Source organism: Sesamum indicum, linkage group LG4, assembly GCF_000512975.1.
Source record: "Sesamum indicum cultivar Zhongzhi No. 13 linkage group LG4, S_indicum_v1.0, whole genome shotgun sequence".
Taxonomy (NCBI): Eukaryota; Viridiplantae; Streptophyta; class Magnoliopsida; order Lamiales; family Pedaliaceae; genus Sesamum; species Sesamum indicum.
The window spans coordinates 401,611-417,426 of record NC_026148.1 but is presented as its reverse complement, the minus strand read 5'-3'; the positions used below and the strand labels follow the sequence as shown (position 1 = coordinate 417,426).

The 15,816-nt window shown below is 35.6% G+C and overlaps 2 protein-coding genes across 2 annotated transcripts in view; one reads left to right on the top strand and one right to left on the bottom strand.

Annotated features, from left to right (window-relative positions):
- LOC105159673 (DNA polymerase delta small subunit) lies at positions 26–6,222 on the bottom strand. The gene is made up of 15 exons (XM_011076823.2): positions 6,070–6,222; positions 5,806–5,935; positions 4,755–4,861; positions 4,521–4,647; positions 4,078–4,185; positions 3,160–3,275; positions 2,975–3,058; positions 2,285–2,353; positions 2,139–2,210; positions 1,949–2,040; positions 1,752–1,879; positions 1,347–1,448; positions 1,191–1,258; positions 652–718; positions 26–326 (listed from the first exon to the last, which is right to left on the bottom strand). Exons 1-14 carry the CDS (start codon positions 6,148–6,150, stop codon positions 659–661), a joined length of 1,344 nt encoding a protein of 447 aa, XP_011075125.1. The 5' UTR covers positions 6,151–6,222; the 3' UTR covers positions 26–326; positions 652–658.
- Positions 11,740–15,816, top strand: part of LOC105159773 (metal tolerance protein C2) — a 5,320-nt gene continuing 1,243 nt past the window's right edge. Inside the window, exons 1-8 of the mRNA XM_011076958.2 lie at positions 11,740–12,425; positions 13,082–13,190; positions 13,433–13,472; positions 13,722–13,798; positions 14,469–14,557; positions 15,402–15,471; positions 15,575–15,613; positions 15,716–15,811. Of these exons, the coding sequence (XP_011075260.1) occupies positions 12,017–12,425; positions 13,082–13,190; positions 13,433–13,472; positions 13,722–13,798; positions 14,469–14,557; positions 15,402–15,471; positions 15,575–15,613; positions 15,716–15,811 (929 nt within the window). The 5' untranslated portion in view covers positions 11,740–12,016. The remainder of the gene's footprint in view (positions 12,426–13,081; positions 13,191–13,432; positions 13,473–13,721; positions 13,799–14,468; positions 14,558–15,401; positions 15,472–15,574; positions 15,614–15,715; positions 15,812–15,816) is intronic.

Here is a 15,816-nt window from a genome sequence, read left to right as displayed (position 1 = left end):
AAAAGAAAAAACGATATCCATCAGAGATCGAAAACAGCATAACTTTCAATTAGCACAAGTATAACAGATATGTTCATTTCTAGTGGTACAGAAGGAATTAGAGAACAAAACTAGTGAACATTTTGTGAATGTACAATAATTGGTACATTAAGAATCTCCGCAGTAGAAACTGCTGCAGACATGCCCTTAACTTGACCCCCTTACTGTTGTTCGCTCCAACTGTTACAAACAGTTGCTTCTTGGGAACAAGAGAGGAAAATGCCTGAATACGTCAAAACCTAGCTTCTTAATCCCAGCTCCAATTTTTGTTTGTACAGCTCCCAAACCTGTAAACATCAAAAAGGAGCTAGGAGAGGGAGTCAACTCAATTTGAAAAGAAAGGTCTAACCAAACTCAAGACAGCAGAAACAGAAAAACCAGCAAAACCGGAAAAATGGGAACAATAGGTAACTTTTTTAGGATATTCAATTCTATGCATCAGGTTCTTTGGCCATCTATTCGCTTTTACTTTGCTAATAGTCAGTTAGCATTACTGTTGGCTCTTAATCTATTAAGATCATCGCTGAACTTTCAAGAACAAGATTTCTTAGCAATTGCTCATATGAAGACCAGATTCCAGAACAATGCTGCAATCCGTATGGCGCATCATACCTTCTACTTATGAACTGAATTGAGTCCCAAAACTGAGAGCATGGCATTCAAGGTTCCTCAAGTTCAACTGCACAATGTCATCAAAACAACAGCCAGACAGAGGTTACAGACAGAATGCTGAATGCAAAAGTTCCTAGCACAAGTAGCTTCTAGTGTAGATTGCTTATCTAAAGTAGGTGGTCTTTCATTTAATTATTGCTGTATATTCTTTTAGGTACATTTTATCAATTGTGTGATTCTGCATGCTATAACAGGGTGATGGCAGGGCTGACAGCAGAGTAATGACAAATTTAGGCAACCCATTAGGGATGAGGGAGTTATCAAATAAGTAGGACCAAGTGGTTCATATTACTTTGTACATTTCATTTCAGTGCGTAAAGGCTGGGACTTAGGTAAATTGTCAGATATTTCAAGAAAAAAAGTTTCTTGCTATCCATCTCTCTTCCGTGCGGATTACTATTGGGAATTGGTTGAATAAAGCATCACTGATATATCAGATTTGTTGACATTTTTATATTCTAACATTTTTCATAACTTACCACAACAGCAGTTCCTGTTTCAGCAAATCTAGGAATGCAAATAAGTCTTACCACCTGCCCATCCGATCCTGCAGTTTAGTAAAACCAGTTATGTTATACATTCTATGGCAAGATATAGCAATAGTCTGAATGGCAAGTAATACTATAAAAACTTACCCTTAATCAAGCTAGACTCGTATTTCTCTTGATTACCAACAAAGTAGACATGAGGACACTTCTCAATGAAAAATGGATCTCTATCGGTAAAAGGATAACACCCTGTGGATTGAAGAGGAAATGACTCTGAATCAGAGAAAACATAGCACTTATGGAATACATATCAAACAGTCAATTCCCTTGGCATTCTTGGTGCTCAGAAAAGATGCTCCATTCCAAAAAATCAGGGTGCCTCAGTACCTCATAAATTTCTTGTTGGATTTTGGCACCAGAAACTAAAGTTCGTAAGCCATTCAATAATAAAGCTTCTTTGTTTAACAGGCCATTACTATTCTAAGAAATGGGAAAAGTATAGATTTCACGAAAAGCATTCACCAAACTTAGGCAATCCAGCAGGAAGCTAACCTAGAGTATTTGGAGCTGTTGGTGCTAGGTGCCTCCATCTCAATGTCCTTTCCATGAATTCAAGTTTGCTTTTTGCATCAGAATACTTTGCAAGATCGTCGATGTTCTGACCTGATGTTCCAAGAAACCTGAAGCAATAACAGAAGTATGAAGCTGTCCCAGTTCAACAGATACTTAGCCAAAATAATATATCTTACCTCACATTGTCTAGCTCGAATGAATGAGGATTAGTACAGGATCTGAAAGTGTTATAAGCTGCTGATCCAGGAAAAAGGCATTTGTGCAAAGGCTTACATAGAAATGGAGGACAAAAGGCTTGATGTCAACAAAAATATAGTACACATAAATGCAGCATATCAACCACAATGTGATCAGTGTAACAGAAACCTGTTGTGGCAAAGAGAAATTTGCAGGGTCACTGGTTCCTGGCATTATGTCTAAAGCTATTCCTGCAGCAATCTGCAGACCGTTTCAGATTCCACAAATCGTATTTTGCCATAGAATCTACATTTCAGCAAAAACATAGAAATTACCTGAGTCAGAAGGATATCAAGCTCTTTTATTGGCTCCGATAGTCTGGACTGATCCTTTGAACCCAAGTTCTGCGATAATCAATTGTAAGACAGATCATAGGAACATCAGGAACAGCAAAACATAACTGGGATACCCCCACAAACACAAGATTGGATTTCTTCGTTAAAATCAAATAGGCGTTATAATGTAAATAAGATTGCAGCCCATGGAATTATGAATTGCTATGCAGAAGGAGGTTTAACCGCCACTGGTTGTTCAACTATAAATAAAGATTAAGGTCCACAAATGAATTTCTTGTTCTGTTTCTATTACGGTTGGAGTTTAGCACGTTCTCATTAAAAATAGGAAAAAAATTTCGTTCCAGCTTATTCTTGTCCACCATCCTAAAGTAATTGTCCCGGACTACAACGGAAAGTCCAATTATTTCTGTTTTCCAACTATAAAGAGACCACCACAAGGTGAGAAACAGGACCCGATAAAAGTTCAAATTTTAAAAATTTACAGTAATGCATTGTGCTTGGAGAATGATCTGCATGCTCATACAAGAATTGTGTTGGTGAATCAGGTCCACCCACATTTTCAAGACAAATATGACAATTACAGTAAAGCATAAATGATAAAGCCATAATGAGTTCGCAGAAACAAAACCTTACAATAAAGTATAAACAACTGTGGATGAAAGATGTTACCTGACCATTAAGAAGCCCACGAGGAAATTCAACAGAATTCCCAGCGACGACAACTTGAACAATTTGAGCTGCAATGCCTTGTTCCTGATACAAAAGATAAATTATGGGATTATGTCAGACAAGTGATCATTCACTTAGGAATGTAAGATATAGTCAAAAGGAGCATATGAGAATTACACTTAGACCTTTTCATCTCCAAGATGTCCCGTTATATGGTCAACAAAGAGCTGAAAATGGAGAGGATTAGCGGAGCTGCTCCCAACACTCAATCCCGATATGAAAACGACATATTTATCCTCACCTGTTCCAGATGGTGGTCAAATAAGTAATGTGAATACATACATCCAGAAAACATCCAGCTAATAGTGTTTAAGAAGCTTCTATAAATCGTCTACTCTGTTAAAACCCGACAGAAAGCGTGCTAAAAAACTTGTTTGAAGAATAGGTATTAGGCTCGGGGAGTTATCTTGCCACTGCAAACTATTATAAAATGCCACTTACAAGACCATACATACACAATAGAGATGACAATCCAAGATCTCAGAGATACATCTCATTCTGATATTAGGATTATAGCTATTAAAACATGCTTCCAGGTCAACAAACAAAACTATAAGAATATTAACAATTATCTTTGTGACACCACGTATTACAAGACAAAATACAGCAAAATCTCAGACCCAAAGGACTATGCCAAATTAGAAAGAGCGAAAATGTACAGAAAATTTACTACTTTAATTAAAGAACATGATTTCAACTTCTAGTTGCAATAATTTAAGTTAATGCATTCTAATGCTCATTTTCTAGTTTCCCACACCCAGTTCCTAACAACATTGTTGCCTAGAGATGTTTAAGCCATTACTTCAACATATAAGTGATTTTCCATCCATCAAACAATAATTTGATCATAAGCATGACGTTAGCTTCGCCATCTCCTATAAGTTATCTGTCGCCATTTCATGCATTTGGTAATACCCTCATAAATAGAAATGATGCCTTTACCCAAGCTGCTCGTCCGTAGCCAAATTCAAAACAATTATGAGCATGAGTTAGACCAGTAAAAGCATTGTAATGAGGGTAAAATGAAAGTTGTGTGGCTTTACCAGAATTAAGTGGCAGCTCTATCTGGTGAGGAAGGCCAGCTTCCAAGATATCTTCGACCACAAAATCTCCTGCCCCAGTTTCTTTTCCATGCAATGCGACCACTATACCTGGAAAAAAAATTATAAGAACTACATACGATTAGCACATTTCGTCCAAAAACACGAAGTAGACAGGCCATACTTTTCGGGTATGCAACTTTGTAGAAGCTGTTTAAGGAAATTCTTCATGAGAGCTCTTTTACAGCTGGTACAAAGTATTGGTGCTAATTCAAGTTGGTAAAACTGAGATAATTGAGTTAAATCCCCTGGTGAAACAATTTCTAATAACCAATCTCGATAAGGTATAAACAGCCTCAAAAGTGAACAAAACAGAATGGAGACAATCACATGCCCGACATTCTTAGATAACCTACCCTGAAACTCATGAGAATCTGATCACGTACCTGTTACATATACAGATGGTAAAAGAAGAGATCCACGGAGTTTAACTCGGCCACTCTCATCCTCCAAAACTAGATAATCGTCTGAGTGCACAAAATTATGGGGTTTTACAAGCGGGCTTGCTGATCTCTGTGTGGCGTACATTCAAGGTAATGGACTCAAGATGAAGACTGCAATCTTAAAACTTGGAAAAAAAGGGGGAAATCATAAGCAGCAACCAATAACAACCTAAGTACCTCCTTTGAATACTCATCAAGTATGGAAGGTTTGAGCTTCATGTGCTTGTAAAGGGTTCCGACAATAATGCATTCCTTTCCTTCTTCCAGTCCTAGCACAGTACAAACTGCAACCAATAAAATGGTCGCATAAAGCCACATTAGTCCATGGAGCTCAAGAGTCAGCTAATCCAATGTAATATGAGGGCCAAAAGCATGCTAGTAGGTTCAAGTCCAGATGTTCATGAAGTTCTAAGATAAAATACCTGCACCAACAAATATGAAGACATACCTATAGAACCTAGCCCATGTTTCAAGTCTGTATTTGACTAAGAAAAATGAAGAACTACGAAAAGTTATTTCCCAAACCAATATCTACCAAGGCATAGGTCCCACTTTTCTGCTCTTCTCTTTCCGATTGTTCATGTATTAAGCCCTCAATGCTCAGTCTCAACTGAATTTTGAAAACACAGATAATAATATTATAATGCAAGTAATTCTCAGTTATCACAGTTCAACCCAAAGATTGGTTAAATATATTGAATATTTTTTCACTAGGATAGAATGGAAGGGGCAGAGATTGTTTATATCTTCCTTTATTTTCGTCTCTCTTTGCTTTCCTTCTTTCATGTTCATTTATGAAGGAGAGAGTAACACAAAAAGTAAATACTTAGTATTACTTCAGGTAAACCATATGACAACCAGAGTTTCATACAAATATAAACTGGGGGTCCTAAGACCCTACCAAAGACAATATGAACAAATCCAAATCGGAGTTCAACATCTATTCATTCCTTCAAAGCTCAATCAAAAACAAAAAACTCACAAGAAGACCATAATGTAGCGGATGCATAACCCAGCAACAAATTAGCTTCTATACACATTTACCTATCTCGGATGACTCTACTTGTACTTATTAAAAAGGAAAAGAAAAAGCGGGGATGCGAGAGAAGCCCAGGTCAACAAGATGCAAGCAAAATTGAACATATAGGACTGTAAAGCAACAAGCTCGGACTTTTACATAAAAATCAGCTAGAATCACGTGAAACTTAGAATATTAAAAGAAGGGTACTTGGCAAATGGGGTTTCCAGGTCGGGAGAAGAGAGTAAAGCAGAGTTCTCATAAGATGAAGTCTTGCAAAGTATATTTGACTGTACTGTTGACCTCTGTACATCTCCTTCTGTATCTCAAAGCTCTCATCCTGCAACAGATAACCCCACAAGAAAAGAAACACACATATGAACTAGTGCCAAAATCAGAGGAGCAAAGCACGATAATCTCATGGAACGGAAGCAAATTGCACAAGCAGAAATCATGATTTTCTCATGAGTTTACCATGGATTTATATATGGACTGTTTCCTCTGGAGTACACCATTTCCTGAGTCGACCTCCACGGGTGCTGCTGCTGCTGCCATGGCGGGAAAATAGTGACGAAAGAGGAGGCCCTAGCAACGAGGCAGAATAAAACAGTGGAACCAATGTAAAAAAACAAAAGATGAGGGACCATTTCTGTAAATAGTATATTTATTTTTTTAAATACAATGCGACCCCGCAGGTTTGCTTATTGTAAAATTTTCTATTTAGTAAAACTTCTAGTATAAAAAAATGAGCTACTATTTATGATTTATTTTTTTTTATTTTTCACAAAATCATGATCATTTTTGCTTTTGCATGAATCAAAAATTACATCCATTGTACAAATAGTGCATTGATTCAAAACAATGCATGCCTTACATGTAGTAAAATTTAGAATAAAAATCCAATTTACCATATAATTATATAGTTTAAATGTAATACCATGGACAATACAGAATACAATCTACTATACAAATCGTGTAATTATTAAAAACACTGCACATATTAAATGCAATAGGTATTTCATTAAAAATCCAATCTACTATATAACTAGTGTTATTGATTGAAAATAATATGTATAGACCACGTGTACAAAAATGCAGGATGGCTTCATATATACTTTGGTAAGTGAATGAATCTATATTCCATATACTGGTAGGGTGATATTTGCTCATAAAATAGGAGTTTACAATATTTCACTATAAAAACCAACATCTCTCTCAAAGATTTTCACCACCCCAAAATTTAACCAAACAATTCGAGTCATGTCAAGAGCATTTTTCTTAGTCCTTTTGCTTGGTGTGCTTTTTGCAATCCCAGCCATTGCCAATGATAAATTTGGTTATGGGCAAGAGCTACACAAACACAAGCCACATCATCCACCTAGACATGCACCAGCACCAACACCAAAGCCTAATTCACCACGTTCACAATTATTGGACGATGATGTTGAATTAGACAAGGAAATTAATGAGATCGAACTCAAACACAAACGACATCATCCACATAAATATGCACCAGCACCAGCACCAAAGGGCAAAGCACCTCATTCGAAAGTGTCGGACGATGTGAAGGAATTTTATCAAATCAAGCGCAAATACAAGCCATCTCACCCACCTTCAAGTGCATCAGCACCATCGCCAAAGCACAAGAAACAACCCCCTTCTAGATCTAACTCATTTGGGTTGTTTTAGATTAACTAAGAAAAAACATAAAGTTGTTGCTAAATGAAAATGTAACAAGAATTTAGCTAGTTATTTGTCATTCAGCTGTTACAGTCACAAAACTTTAATGTGTCAAAATTATTCAAATCATGAATTATCTTTGTGTTGAATAAAAATAATATGAATTTCTGAGTTTCTGTATTGCTCACATGAGAATTAATCCATAGATCCCATACAAATTGAAAAATTATACCATAGCTATTTTTTTTTCCTCCTAATTATTTCTTGAAAAAATCAAGTTATCCTTTTAATTAATTCATTTAAGATTTTTTATTAATTAAAATACTAATTTTTAAGTTTTTTAATTAATTAAAATTTGTGTATTCAAGATTATTACATTTTGTTATTATTTTGCATTATAAGCTCAAATCAAATTGTCGTTTCTTCTTTTTTTACATTACGAACTCATTAAACTCTTATCAAGTTGGTATATACATATTTCTCAATTTTACATAGATAATTATTTACACAACAAATTATTGGTAAGTTGTACCTACACGTGATATAGGAAATAAGCAAATAATATCTTTTGAAAAAAAAACCCCACCAAATTAGATATCTTCAATTTTAAAAATGCATGAAACGTCCCCTGCACGCGTATGGTGTAATGCATATGCAAATTTTTCTCTCTATTTTTAATTTAATATTTTTTTTATTGTACAACTTTTGGATGTTATTTAATATAAATAATGGTTCATATTCTTTTTTTAGTAATCTATGCTGAATATAAAGTTTTAGACGAATTCAATCAACATATACTAAATTAGGCTAGTTTTCCTACAATTTTTCAGATGAGATTTCCCATGTCACTTTCAAGTGTATTAAATTTCTTTTGGTATCCATCGAAGATACTGTAGGAAAATTTTAAATATTTTTGGAAATTCCACTAAAAAATCTGGATTTTTGACAGAATTTTTAAATTTCAACTCACACCATTTTTGTGTTTTTCTGCCTAATTCCTTTTCTCTGCCATGGATTTTTCTCCTTTTTTTTTTATCGAAAATTACTAAAAAATATTTTTTATATAATTTAAAATGTTTATGGATTATATCCTTTAGAGTATTCCGGTAAAAAAAATTACGATTTTGGTCTCTCTTATTTCATAAGTTACACTTTTGATTCTTAAAAGTAATCCATTTTGAATAGAGTTGATCCTAATTATTTGTCTCTAACAAAACCAAAGGAGATGTGCACATGAGGGCATGGTGACGTGAAAAACGAGAGGGGGGGGGGGGGGGGGGGTTCTTTTTTTTTTATCGAAAATTACTAAAAAATATTTTTTATATAATTTAAAATGTTTATGGATTATATCCTTTAGAGTATTCCGGTAAAAAAAATTACGATTTTGGTCTCTCTTATTTCATAAGTTACACTTTTGATTCTTAAAAGTAATCCATTTTGAATAGAGTTGATCCTAATTATTTGTCTCTAACAAAACCAAAGGAGATGTGCACATGAGGGCATGGTGACGTGAAAAACGAGAGGGGGGGGGGGGGGGTTGGATTTTGGCCCCAAATTTGCTACTAATAAGATATACTTAGTTTTTGTCCCGATTTTTGGCACTAAAATTCAGCTATTAATTTCCCTCCTTTCTCATATCCACGTGCTCATTTTCATTAGTTTTGATGGGAATAGAATGATTAGGACTAAATATGTTGAAAATTGATAGTTTAGTGAATAAACGTATAACTAGTAAAATGGAATATTTGGAGAGAATGTGATTCTCACTCATGAAGTTCTTTTTGAAGGGACTATAGTAGAACGGTCTTTTGATAAGGAAGAAATCAAATTAAATTGAACTTTATTTGATCAGTATTTCACTGAACCACTTTGGCCTGACTGTATGAAAAACGTTCGTCCTACAAAGTACTTGAGTTAATAGACTAATCCTACATATGTCAAGAAAATAGTGGGGGTTTGATTTTATACAACTTTTCAAAACATCATTGATAATCGCATATTTTTTCTAATTGACTGTCTTTCAGTCCTTGCTTGTCCAAACGATTGAATTATAATTCAATAAGACATAAGGAGGAGCAGTGTGGGAAATCCTTCAGAGTCAATTACTTGGAGCCTAATGATTCATTATGAAGTTCAAACTGGGTTTGAAATTTCCCATAACTGAAATATCCTATTTGTCAAAGATCATACCTGGGTATGATTTGATAAAACGAGCTCAAAGGTCAGTAGAAGTTGGTTGAGTTCCAAAGTGTTTAGCGTATAAATATTTACTCATTTAGAATGAGGTTAAAATATTTGGGAAATACTATACAGACATTATGGTTAACGAAATTCTCCATAAAAGGAATTAAATTCCTATATAGAAGGGGATAAGATGTTTAAGACTAGGTTACAGGTGATTGATGAGAAAGCTTAAGCTGTTCAAGACGCAGTTATGTCTAATTGATGGAAAGCTTAAGTTGTTCAAGACTTAATTGTCTCTCACTGATGAGAAAACTTAGATGTTTCTGATATTCCTTATGTCTTTGTCGTAGACAACATGAAGTGTTGCTTTGGTGTGTTGGATCCAATGTTGTGTATGCTTTGGACATAACACAACATATAACGAGAATACACCCATAAGGCAGTAGACAGTTGTCAAGAGCAGCCCTTAATACCTGAATAAAGATTAAAAAAGTGTTCCTGACACACGATTTGTGGAGAGTTGATTTTTGGAAGGCTAAGTGATACTAGCTTCCAGATTCATGTGAATAATGAATAAGCTCTCAAAGTATAGACAAGTTCGAACTTGATGTTGAGCGTGGTAGCTTGAAGGGGTTTCAAGTAGACGTTTTATCTTAAAAGTCGAATGTATGACGACTTTTGCATTGAAAAACTGCATACATCAACTGGATGTGGTGCCTTGCATGGTCGAGCCGATTGTAATCTTGGAGGCAAAGACAAGGCTATAGCAAAAGCTTTTGGGCTCGAGAGCTCATCACAAGATTCAGAGAAAGTTCTTAGATGAACCACCATCTATAGGTAGCAATGATGAGGAGGCATATGGTTGGACCATGCAGCTCCAACCGAAAATAAAGTAGACCTAAGAGACTGAGTCGGTATCGTAGATTGTTCATACTCAAAAGGTTTTGAGAGACATGGGTAATTGACTTAATGGTCAAGTAGGAGATTGTTGGAATATGTGATAAAAAAGCCAATTAGATTGGCCTTTTTCTACTCGTCAATCTTTATCAAAATAATATTAGAGTGATGAATATGGTAAGAATTTATCATACTGGCATTGTGTTGTTGTGCTTAAAACTCACATTGAATAGGGTTTCAATGTCACAACAAAATGACCGCAGATCAAAAGGTTAAATATGTGAAGTTGGGTTGCGCATAGGTTTGACAACTTGAAACCAATTTCTAAAGGTCAGTAAAATATTCCATGTCGAGGACCTCGAGAAGAGGCATTGAGAGTCCTATAGAGACTAGCACTAAGTATTGCAGCCGCGTTTCATCAGCAGGAGACGTAGGTCGTCTATGCAATTTTAGTAGGTTAGTTGGCAAGGTAGTCGACTGATTAAACTAACTCGCGAGAATCATCATATGAAAGTCTTGAAGGCTTGATCGGTATTACTGGAATTCCCGGTTCTGATAGTACGAGATTAGTCTTCAAACTTGAGAAATCATGACAATCACATGCTTATGAAGACTCTATCTTGGATATATCGAGAGGTGGATGTATCTTGAGGTATGTTCACCATAAACCTTATCTAGTGCAATCGGAGTATGTAACAAGGATGGTGGATTGAAAATAGAATCTGTCCCCTATCAATATTGTATCATAAGTGTCTCCTATACGCTCTGAGACCCGTTTATGCCTTCAAAATCTATGGCAACAATGATTGAATGAATGAGATAGATTTTTCGGTCCAATCAGTGTGGTAAATGAGGACTCGAGTTATAAGTATAGATGTCTCGTCAAGGATGAGAATCGATGCCCAATTTCATATCTTAGACTAAGACCGAGATGCGGTCGATGAAAGAACCTTACTCGTATGAGTTTGGAGTCTAAATGTTCACGCAGTTATTCACCTAATCTCTAGTGCTATAAACTTTTGCTAGACGGCCACCCACGATAGCTATTTTTTATTATGAAATAATAAAAATAATTCATTAAGTTGAATCTAATCCATTGTATTGATCACACATGCCCAAGTCTATATATAATATCTACAGAAGATTAGATATAAAATTTCTTAACACTAAAACAAATCAAGGAAGATCTTCCCAGATATATTAAACGAGTTAATATAAAATTTAATTGCTTTTTTTAATTTGGAATATAAAATCTGATTACATTTTAATTTAATATTTTGGATGATATTTTGATTTTATTTAAAAGTAAAATTGATAATTTCTATAAATAAAAAAGTATGGCCTAATTAATCATGCGATGCAATATAGGGCTGCAAAGTCGCATTAGCGTATCGGTCTCTCCACATCAAAGAAAAAAAGTATTGGTCTGTCCGTTTACTTTGACTGAGGAACTACAACTACTACTGCCTGCCCCTCCAAGATTACTACAATAACCACGAATCAGTCAGTGTTTCACCGCTTCACAAAATCGACGTTGGTTCGCCATTTTCTGGATTACGTGCATACAACAAATTCTTCATACTTGTATATGTGAAATTAACACGCTTGAATTGTACAAGACGCAGTACAGTTCGATTTTTTCTTGCATTTGCAATAAGAAATGGACAGTCATTCGCCTTTTCCACGCACGAGGAATCAGAACACTGCGTTTAGCTACCAGAAGGTAGCTGATTCTCCGAGATCGTATACCGGCGATTTCGATTTTGGAGAAAGCGCAGATCGCCGATTTGCGTTCTCTCGCCAAGTGTCGATGCGTCAGAACGAGGCTCACACTCCGCAACCTATGCTTTCGCGCAGCGTGTCGAGCATAGATATAGCGCCGGCCAGTTATTATCCAGATTACTCCAAGGGATTTGATGAGAAATTTTCTGGGTTTTCGTTTGTTCCGTTGATTTTGGGGGGATTAAGGTCTGGAAACAGGAATATGAGGCGTTTGTTCGTGTTGATTTCGCTTAATGTAGCGTATTCGACTGCTGAATTGGTTATTGGGCTTTTCTCTGGACGTGTTGGTATGTAAGTTTAACTTAGTTGATGTTTACGCTAGCGTATCAAATGTTAGTTAGCTGGGATTTTCTTTTGTTTTGTGAAAATTTAAACCTTGGATGTTGATTGACAGAGAACGTTCTAATTTTCATTAGCCACCGAATTGATTACATATTATTTCAACTACAGCTTCATCTTTTTGACAAAAAGGGAGCAGTGATGTTTCACGTTAGAAAGAATTGAATGTGTTGAAGACTGTTAATTTGGTTCGAAATAATTCCTTGCTTTCTTTTAGAAGGATATGTTCTTTCAGGTTTTAAGTTCTAGTGGTTGCAGTGTCATTGCATTTGATGTAAAGCTAGTAAAATTATGCTGACAGTGTTTATTGGTGGATGCATATCTGTTATGCTATTGCTTAATGTTGTCAAATCAACATTTGAAGAGTATATATTGACCACACAATCATGAAAATCGATATGCCCACAAATATTAACAGCTTATGACTCAGGTGTCCGACATTGAGCAAATGACAATAGCTAGACTTTTCTTTTGGCTTTACAGAAATCTGTATTAATATATTATATAAGATTAGGCTTTTTGGAGTTGAGTTTGGTTGGCTGCCTCTTTTTGTTGATTGCTTACTTTCTTTTGTTCATGATTTGCTTTCTCTATGTGGTTTTAGGCTTGGTGTCAGATGCATTTCATTTAACATTCGGCTGTGGCCTCCTATCGTTTTCATTGTTCGCAATTGCTGCTTCTCGTCAGAAGCCTGATCGTGCATACACATATGGGTATGATTTGCAATGTAATGTTTTATTCTTACTAACAGAAGGAATTAGCCTTTTCATGTGGAACTACCAAATACAGCGGATGAATGCATTACCTTTCCTTGTATACAAAATTTAGGTCAAGTTCAAGAACGCTATTTTTATGTTAACATATATCTTTAAGAACTAAGTTTTGAATTTTGCAAAGAAAAGAAAAGAATTCAACTATTATAAATTCACTTGTAGATTCCTGTCTTTGTCAATAGGTACGGAAGGCTAGAAGTTTTAGCTGCCTTTACCAATGCTGTAAGTACTTGCTACATTGGGCTGTCTATTAGTTGTTGGATTCTTAATGTTGTTTCTGGGATGAAGTAGTGAGAATCACTATTTTGAAGACCTTGGAATCTTCAGTGATTTTCACTATTCTCTGTCTCTGCATTTTTCTGTTGTTTTGGTTACTTGAAAAAGTAATGTAGTATATTTTGCATAATATAATCACTGCCTCTTTCTCATCTCTCCCCTCTCACTCACTCAGTTCTGTGCTTGTTTAGACAGCTATTTCTCTTATTCCTGTCTTTCTCCTTAGCTGTCGAAGCACTTCATGCCTTCATACAAGACGAATCTGAGCACAAGTAAGTTGGCATTTCATTGTATTGCTGGACTTTTAGGTTTCATTTTATTCTAGCATTCGTGCAACTCACTATGTGCTGAGGGGTGAAAAGAAAACTAATGCTTTAGTTCTTAGGGCATCAGGCCATAGGGTATTCTGTATTTCGGCAGTGGTCAAAATCAGCACTTCATGCAACTTCCCATTATTTCCCGGACTGCAAATGTTCTTAAATAAATGCGAGTTATAGAACTTCTCATCTCTTGCAAGATCAATGTAATGAATATGAGAGTTATCTCTGGTCTAAATTTTGTGTAAGCATGGACCACCACATTTAAGCATTCAGTTCATATCAGAACCTTTTTGGTGCTAATTCCTGTTTTGGTGTTTCTATGAAAAGTAACTATCATCATTAGGTTACAAGCATCACATTTAATAATGAACTTTATTAATTGCCATTTTGAACACTTTCTTTGAAGAAGCAAAGGAAAGAAACAAAGGAACATGGAAAACCAAGAATAAGAAGGGGCTAGAGGAGAACACTCCTTTTTCACTCTTATCTATGCTGGATTTGGTGCGAAAGTTTTGCTGCATTTAATTTTCATCATCTCCGTTGTCTTTTAGTTTCATCATTAGTTGATCTAAATGTTAAAATCTAAATGGTAATGGCTATCTCTGATCCCTACCTCTTTTAGGCATTACCTGATCGTCTCAGCTGTCACGAATTTGCTTGTAAATCTTATTGGTGTTTGGTTCTTCAGGAATTATGCCCGAATCAATCTTGGTGAGCTTCTTATACATGTTTGGGTTTTTTTATTTTTTGAATAATTCCTAAAAAACATTTGGCTTATTCTTTTACATATCGTATTCTAAATTTTGTTGTCTGTTCATGGTTCCCGTCCCTTGCATGTTGATAACATCATCAGCTAAATTGCTGAAAGCACATCTCTTATGTGATTGGATGAAAGCTGGAATAGAAAGTCCATGATTTTGAGTAAAAAGGCTACATAACTTCTAGTGAACTGAAATAATTGGTACTATCTCTTGATCAATTTGTAGAAAGATTAAGGCTTGGATGAACTCCGACTATTCTTGTTTTGATCTCTTAGTATAGTCTCATTTCTGCTGCCTGAACTATCAGGTATTGAATGATGCTGCATATTTAACTTTTACTGAACAACCCTCCACTTAAGAACTCCCTTTACATGATCTCCATATCATAGAAATCGTATGAGGATTCAATGTAAACATATTATACACACATAGATTTCCAAAGAAAGGAGAGGTAGCTGTATTGCTTGATTAGTGATTCTTTACAAATTGAGCCATATTATGCCACATATACAGTTACCTGGGAATTCTTGTCAAATTATCGAGCCAATGTTTCTAGTTATGGGTTCGAGAATTCCAGTGTCATGTAGGTAGTGGATGAGCATAAACAAGGACAATATCAACTTGAAAGTTCTGGCAGATATATTTAGTCATAATGAAAGACAGATCAAGCTTGTGATTTATGTGGCCTGTAGACCTGGAAATCTATAAATTGCTTCCATAATCCCTTCTCCAGTTTGTTCCCTCCAAGTTATTTTAGATCGGATTGTATTGTTACTGTTATTTTTTTGTTTCAGTTTACAGAAAAGCTGAAGATATGAACTACCACTCTGTTTGCTTACATGTCCTAGCAGATTCGATCCGGAGGTATGAGAAACAGCAAACCTGATTGCTTTTATCTTTTCTGGAAAATTCCCTCTGTTTGATATTGTTTTGTGTATATTAATCTGCAATATGTTGATTTTCTCAGTGCAGGGTTAATCCTAGCGTCCTGGTTGCTTAGCCTTGGGTAATTTGATGTGATCTAAGGAAGATAGGTTCAATTTAGTTTATTCCTTAAGCTCCCATCATTACTGCACTTATTACTAATTGTTTTCTCTTTCTGTCATAGGGTTAAAAATGCTGAAGTGTTGTGCTTGGGACTAGTTTCTGCTACAGTTTTTATGCTTGTCATGCCACTTTTTAAAGCCACAGGGGGTATTTTGCTGCAGA

Coding starts and splice junctions, on each gene's coding strand:
- LOC105159673 (XM_011076823.2), bottom strand. CDS start 6,150: ATGGCAGCAGCAGCAGCACCCGTGGAGGTCGACTCAGGAAATGGTGTA. Junction 1,880..1,948: donor TTCGAGCTAGACAATGTGAG/GTAAGATATATT, acceptor TTATTGCTTCAG/GTTTCTTGGAACATCAGGTC. Junction 1,259..1,346: donor CGAGTCTAGCTTGATTAAGG/GTAAGTTTTTAT, acceptor ACTAAACTGCAG/GATCGGATGGGCAGGTGGTA.